Source organism: Ruditapes philippinarum, unplaced genomic scaffold, assembly GCF_026571515.1.
Source record: "Ruditapes philippinarum isolate M1 unplaced genomic scaffold, ASM2657151v2 ctg9424_1_1_1_1, whole genome shotgun sequence".
Lineage (NCBI taxonomy): Eukaryota > Metazoa > Mollusca > Bivalvia > Venerida > Veneridae > Ruditapes > Ruditapes philippinarum.
This window is the reverse complement of record NW_026860111.1, coordinates 27,037-35,155: the sequence shown is the minus strand read 5'-3', so window position 1 is coordinate 35,155 and position 8,119 is coordinate 27,037. Positions and strand designations below refer to the sequence as shown.

Below are 8,119 nucleotides of genomic sequence, written 5' to 3'. Positions count from 1 at the left end.
TATGAAAGTTTACTGCACTTTAGATTTTCTGTTTTTTACTGATTTGAAAAATTTGTCAAAATGCTTTTTGCACCCCTTGAAAATCTTTTTCCCAATCAAAAATTTTTTTTAATTTTTTTGCAAAGCCCTAAAATTAAGAATTGAGCTCTCTGCTTCTGATTCTTAGACCAATATCCATATCTCAATACTTTTATTGTTTCAAAATCCATCTTTTCAATACAATTATCCCCACATGAACATTCAAACAAAAGAGATCTCATAATGTTTTTTCTGGCAGTCATTCTTTGAAGCAACTTGCTTCCAGATGCAAATGACTCTTCTGAAAAGATATAAAAAAAATGAATTTGAGTCCATATCAAACTGTAAATTCTATCAAATCTTGTTTCATTTAACCCATTACGTTATATACACGCCTTTTAACGCCTTTTTCACCCCCCCCCTTTTTTTGTTGTCTCAAATGGTGAAAAAATGCCTTATTTAGGCCCCCAACACTTGTTTTTGTTTGAGAAATGTTGTTAAAAAAAGTGACCTGTTTTTCGGCGCGGCCCCCCCAACCAAAAGATACATCAGGGGCACATCCCCCTTCTGTTTGGGGGGTTTGAAGGGGGGCGGAGTCCCAAGAAAATTTGTGACTTGTGAGAGGCTATAAATGACCCCAGATTGATCATAAGGTAACGTGTAACCAACGCTGAAAAGCATTTGACTCTATCTCAATCCATTGAGAAGTTGCAGCACTTTGAAATCAATTTTGATGGAAAAAATCAACGCAAAATAGTGATTTTTGGCAATTTTGAGATGTCCCCTGGTAACAGAAAATTTAAAGCCTGAGCATGTTTGGTTGCAAGGGCAATGGTCCAGTCAAACATTTGTGCCAAGTCGTTGCCATGGTAACAGAAAATTTAAGCCTGAGCATGTTGTTGCAAGGGCAATGGTCCAGTCAACATTTGTGCCAAGTTTGATCATTTTTTAGGGCTTCTTTTTATAGTGGTAAATAATTTAGTAAAAATTCGAATTTTGCGACTTATCGGATTTTGAAATTCAATTGTATTGGCGGACAAAAAAACGACGGGTTTGACAGACAAAAGTTGTGTATTCCAAACAAAAGAAAAAGGTAGGCAAACATTATAATATTGTTTTTCAATGCTAATTTACCGCATGTTTGCAGGGATTCGATGGTTTATTTGATCATTGAAATGTTTGACTGGTAAAACTTAATGTCACGTGATTTCCGCGAGAATAAATATTTTTGTTTCCACGTAAGAACACTTTATCATTTGCTATAGAACAGTCTGTATAATCGGATCATTTTACCCACACTATATCGCCATGCCAAATAAATGCACAATCATGGTAGGAAATATCCTAGCAATTGAAATCAATAAAAAGTTAAATGCAGTACGTAAGACTCTTATTATTCAAATGCTGGTAAATAAAATTTTCCTCTTATTTCTTATCAACATGAATTTCACTTATATGAGGGGCCAGTCATTTACACATGTATCAGATGCAGTTTGATTTTGATATCTGTGTAGTTGTTAAACTACTCGTTGTTAATTGTAGTACTTTACCCATACTGTAAGCATACCATGTGTTTCTTATATTATGATAATGATTCATGGCATTTGATACATGTAAATGATACGACTTTTGTAAGATATATCTGAAAGCACATTGTATTTGACTAGCTATCTTTTTATTAATGTAATCAAACAACATATTATCAATCAGAAAACACATTATCATAGTTATAAATCAATAAAAGTAATAGTTTGTTAATTAGCCTGCTTATCAACAAGTTGTATGCTCGTATCATAAAATGTTTTTACACTAAGCCAGTCTGTCCTATATACACTTAGCAGACCATATCATGCTGGGCAGAGATGATATCTATAAAAATGACAGTAACATGTGAATTTCTTTGATGTTGTATGAGCATTTGTACAAAGTACTTTGAATATAAAAAATAACAATATCAATTTTTGCGGGAGTAGAATTAATTTGGTATTTGTTATATCAGTTTTTCATGCGCTTATGAGTTAACTAATATTAATAGTAATTTGATTTTGCCTATTGTATTAGACAAACATCCTTTCACCACATGGTTAAATTCTAAAACGATTATACTTCGTCTTTCAGATTGTGAAAATTATGATAATTCAACATGTGTCAAAAGTTCATGAGGAAGATGAAAATATTTAGAGGAAAAGAAAACTGAAAACCTACCAAGATTTTGTGACAGGTATATTTCTTATTACCCTTGATTTTATAATGAAATTCTTCACGAAGCCATTTTTATCAAAATTAATTAATAGATATATACAGTAGGTACACGAAACTACATGGTTTAAACTAAATTAAAAATAATAAGTGCATGAATCTTTTTAAGTAGTTGGAGAGTTTTGTTAGAATTTCGTTTGATTATAATATGTAAAAGTGATTTATTTCTTGCACTTGTAACTGATTATTTTATTTTTTTTAATTTCAGAAAGTGTGATGAGATCTCAGGTTGGAGACGGTAATGATACGCTTAAAGTATGCCCCAGATCGACATAGTGGAGGAGGACGAAAGAAGCTAGAATACTAATGAAGATACATGAACATTGCTATTTATAGTTATAACAAAATATTCAGAATATTGTTCCATTTAACATTCAGATCTAGATTCAGTTATAAAATACAAAGACAAATATACATTTAGTGAGTTGGATAGATGATTGAAAAATCCCAAACTCAGAGTGATCAGTTCAGTGGTGATATAAGAAAAAACACATGCATGGATGTTTGCTATATAAAATGTCAGTGTTAATATTCAAGAAGGATTTTGTTTAACATGTGAAGCGTTATTAAAGTACACCGTCAAGTTAAATAGTTTCAAAAAATATTATGTAAATCTTGCATTTGTTATATAGTACATGTACCACATTTCTTGTTTTGTACTTGTGATTCCGAGTATAAAATAAATTGCTAAAATCATAAGAATGCTTATTTTTAACCCTATTAAAGAGCTTTAAAATGAAAAAAAATCATATTCCAAAAGTTTTGAATGAGGTTAAATCATGGTTAGAAAATTTGGTCAGATTAGGTTGGCATATTGTCAGATAATGGTCAGAAAAGGTTGGATTATGGTCAGAAAAAGGTTTGATTATGTCCAAATAATGGTCAGAAAAGGTTGGATTATGGTCAGATAATGGTCAGAAACGGTTGGATTATGGTCAGAAAAGGTTGGATAAAGGTCATTTTATGACGTTGTATAGACGTCGGTTTCTGACGTCTAAAAAACTTTCAAATCCAACCTTCTGCCAACGTTTACCCAACGTCAGGGTCTAACGTCAGTACAACGTTGGTACAACGTCTTTTGTTTGCTGGGGATTAGTGTTGAAGCAGTTGTTATAGTATTATAGCAATTTGAACTTGTAACGGGAGACTTTTCAATGAAAACAGCCATTTTTCACAAAATGCTCATGAAGTAATGGGTTAATAAAGACAATCAACAAGCAAAAAAGAAATGGTCATTGCTCATCACATAATATGATATCAACATGCTTCTGTACATCAGAGCCTCGGGCTTATACTTTTTTATCATGTTTAGTTATATATATACTTAGAAGGAATATGTCTGCATAGAATTTGCAGACCAACTGTAGTTGATGATTTTGAATGAGTGGGAACATATAAATTATATAGTTTATGTTCATGGACCAAAAAAAACAACTTCCAGAACCTCTCAAGAATACCAACCACTTTGTTCCTGATATTTTAAGTGCATATTGTTTGATATCATCAAAACCTGTCTCTTGCATACTGAGAATGCAGTCAATGCACACACAATATATATATAGTATATACCTCTGATAGATTTTCTGTAAGTTTCGGGAGATATATGCAATAAGTAGTGATTAAATTTAATTTGGGTCTATGAAAAAAATATACTTATATTTTCTACATTGTTGAATCTATGATTACTTTTTATGTTGTTTGTTTTGTTTTAAAATTGTTTTGCACTTATTTTGGTATTGTCTATATACTCTTTTTAAATATTATGTTATAATATTATAATATTTGAAATCCATTAGGTTTAAAATCAATAAATAACATTTCATTGCCGTAAACACAATACAAATCCTGACAAAACAGTGTTTCTAAGTTGGTTTAATCATCTGTCTGGACATTTTGCAAACACTTGAGCATTTTCATTAAAATATACTGCAAAAATAAGGAAATAGTAGGTCTAAAATAATTGCAACAGTAGGAATCAAACCATGACACCCTTCATATAACATAAAAATCACTTAAGGTTTGAGTCTCACTGTGCTATTGACCTTTTCGAAAACCAAGCTAAACACCGTTTTCCGGTACGTTACGGATTTAGCTCTCACCAGGGAAATTACACCAAATGAAGTACATAACACAGTTACATGATTTTCTATTTTTCTATCATTATTTTACCGTTTCATTATTTTACCGTTTAAGGTGAAAAAAACTGATGTTTTTTACATAGTACTTGTAACAGGAGGCTTTTCAATGAAAACGGCCATTTTTCACAATATGCTCATGAAAGAAAGGGTTTATTCATTATTACAGGTACAAACTTGCAGCTTAGCAGAGCCAAAATTTTACACTAAGCCAGCTGTAAACCTCTCACATACTGACCAGTGAAAATATTAGAAAATGGGAGTCACAGAGATGATCAACTTAATTCTAATAATGCTAATGTCATTCCATAAATATCTATGTCTTTCAGAACATCACAACACGAGCGACCACTCGTTTTTTGCACAAAATGGGTTTTTCTCCAGTTCCCATCATTTTTTTACCCTTCACTCAAGAAAATTCACTTAATCGTTTGAAATTAAATTTTCAACCATTTTACAATTTCATTAAAATTTTTAATGTTCTTTATATTAACAATTGTCACAAAAAGGTTTAATTTTTGATATTACAGGTAGGATAACATTGTGTGTAGGAAGTAGATATACCAGAATAATTTCCCAAACATAGATAATTATTTTTCTGAAATTACATTATAATTTACAGCATAAAACTTGTAATTATTACATAATCATATTATATTAAAAACTGTATGGTGTAAGTCACCCTGCCCTTTGTGCATTTATGCAAATTAGTTGGGGGTCATTTATGCAAATTAGTTGAGGGTCAGCAGAGTGGCACACTGTTTATTCAGAATTGCACAGCTGTCAAAACATGGTCCAATCAAGGAAGATTGGTGGCACTGTTTTATGACCATAACTATGATATAAAGTGTTTTATAAGCTGATAAGATCTATTGTTAATTGTTTTTACATTTTTTTTGATTTTTTACATAAGACAAAGTTATGTCAATGGCACTTTGCTGATACAAAGTTTCCTGTCAGTTGAAATTTAATTGGTCAAATAATTTATCAAATTAATTAAAACTAACCAAAATTCACATTGGTAATTCCTAACAGAATTTTATTAATTTTTGATAAATCATTTTGAAATTTCTAAAGATGCAGAAGAGTTTACGTTCAAGCTGCACACCTCCAGATGAGCCAAATTATTTCAAGAAATTCAATTTTTAAAAAAATGTATTAAGATCTTTAGAAAAGTAACAAGATTCAATATTTAATTGATTTTTTACATCTTATGTGCGTTTAAGGACTGATTTTACAATATCAATTACTTTAATTCTACTGCGTTACTAACGCAGTAAGAGGTATTTATGACCTCTTTTTTGGTAATCAATGTGAATTGTAATTGCAGTTTGCAATGTGTAAATTACTTTCTTTGTTCATTTCACAATATTTTACTTTTAATTCCATTTTCAAAATTTTCATGAAAATTAGCATGAATTGGAGGCATGCTGCTTTAAAACCATCTGAAAAGTGACTGAGCTAATGCAAATAATGAATGATGCTTTAAAGTGTAAAAATCTGTATGGAAAACAGACATCATCATCCTCTTTATTGAGAAATAAAGATTTTTGTAACACTAGTATTATAAAGATTTTGAATTTTCCCAAAATTACCTATATGGTGACATTATATTGATATAGGTCCATTGTTAAATGCATATGGAGTAAAGGGATGATTATTACACATGATAAAGATCATGTCCGAATAAAGTGCAAATTTATTAATAGTTTACAATAATTAATGTGATATTTAAACAGATATGTTAGATTTTAAGAAAACGGAACAAACTGCATAAAATATTCAAACAACACATTTTTTATGTTCTCCCTTTTTTAACACATACAGGGAGTGGGGTGATGGACTGGAGGCAAATGTCATCCCATCAAAATTCCGAGGGTGGAAAATCCACAGTCTTTCAAAACATATAAAAGGGCAAATATGTAGAGAGAGGAGGGTGGGGGGAAATATCCTTGAACCTATTTTGCTGTATGCCATGAAATAATATCTATATAATCCTATAAACATCATGCTAATTACAGCTGAAAATCAAACATGTAAAGCCAGTACATTGAAATAGATGTTATACATGAATAGTTATATAATTACTTACTGATTAAAAGACATTTTGCTGAAACTGGTTTTGGGGTTGCATAGACTTTTTCAATGTTCTGAAAGCTGACACTTCTCTGAGGTGTACTTGTCACAGTTGGATGAAAGTCATTGTTTGTTGATTGACATAGAACTTCAGATTCATCAGTTTCCGAAATATCCATTAAGGAACAGCCAAGATCATCAATGTCTGATGCATCAGATTCTATAACAAGACCATCAGATTCCATAGACACATCAGATAGGGATTGCAAGGAATAACACTCAATACTGCTAGCATACTCTGATTCCTATAAACAAAAAGTAACTTTAAATTTCCTGAATCTATGATTATAAAATGTAAGACAGTATAAACTGTTACTAGAATGTTCTAGATCACTGTGTAACAAACTTAGCTTGTTGCCGTTACTGTCTTAATTATAGTGGAACATGAACGATAATTTGGACATTTAAATAAATTTACCAACTTTATGTTCTACATTTCTATATTTGTACTATTTTTCAATGATACATGGGCTGGTACTGGTGGAAGTATAGAGGTTCATCCATAGAAATTTAATTTATTTGCATAAGAAAAAATGGAATTGTAAAAGTCTATTTCAATTTAATAAGTCATCATAAAGTTTTAAATTTAAACTTATTATAATAGCTAATGTTTTTTTGTGTGTGCATGATTTTTTTAATGAAATAATTTAAACTTTGTCAAACAGAGCAATTTTAAAATATATATGAAACATAAATATGCAAAATGAATTTTAATTATTAATATTAAAACTAATAAAAGATAATAAAACTGATAGTTCTTGGTAAGTTACACATAATATGCTACAAGATTTACAATATAACTGGACCCCCCCCCCATGACCTGGAAGGGCCTATGATGATGGACCCTCGTTAAGTCTAGATTACATAAATACATACATACCTAAAACAATATACAGAATTGAGATCTTGCCACAGATAAGGGGAGTTTAAGTGTGATAGCCAACTTAAACTATTATGCAAATTAATTTTATTTGTCAATAGCCCAGGGGCAATATTAAACTAACAGCAAAATCAACACAATCACCCTTTAATAAAACTTGATAAAAAAGTAAATTGAATATAGGTAATAAAACCAACATTATTATTATTAAAATAACTTTTCTTAATAACATCATTCTTTAACATTCTCTCTCACTTCCTCTTAAAGTATAAACTTGACTTTAATTTAGCATTATACAGATTATAAAGTATCATGCATCAAATTCAAAAATCCCCCCGTTTTCTGCTTTAGTTATTTTGAATTTTGAAAACTAAGTTAGCAGTTTTTTCGATCATGACCCATAACTAAGTTTAGCTAAATATAGCTTTGAAAACAGAAAATAAAACTAACTGTTTTTTTTACAACAGATATGAAAAAAATTACAATAGTACTCACCACTTCTTGATCTGGACGACCTGCATCCGCAACTAATGAATTACTCGCCAAAACAAATATGATCAAGCTTAAAGAAAGCATCTTTTCGTATTTAACTTTCTCTCATTAAAGACGCCGTGAAAATTAATTAATGAACGGTGGCATTGCATGACGTAATTAGAAGGAAGAGTGCACTATGGGACTATGGGTAAGCTAG

General features: G+C 30.7%; 1 protein-coding gene and 1 long non-coding RNA gene across 2 annotated transcripts; one reads left to right on the top strand and one right to left on the bottom strand.

Moving 5' to 3' along the window:
* Positions 1-121: 121 nt before the first annotated feature.
* On the bottom strand, positions 122-8,059 carry LOC132758941 (uncharacterized; the record flags this gene model as incomplete). Its single annotated transcript, XM_060750648.1, has 3 exons — positions 7,924-8,059; positions 6,505-6,793; positions 122-319 (listed from the first exon to the last, which is right to left on the bottom strand). Coding segments are annotated over exons 1-3 (568 nt in total), but the record flags the coding sequence as incomplete, so codon positions are not given.
* On the top strand, positions 1,082-2,825 carry LOC132758943 (uncharacterized). The gene is made up of 3 exons (XR_009629644.1): positions 1,082-1,111; positions 2,137-2,239; positions 2,486-2,825. It is a non-coding gene; the product is annotated as an uncharacterized LOC132758943 (long non-coding RNA).
* Positions 8,060-8,119: the final 60 nt, after the last annotated feature.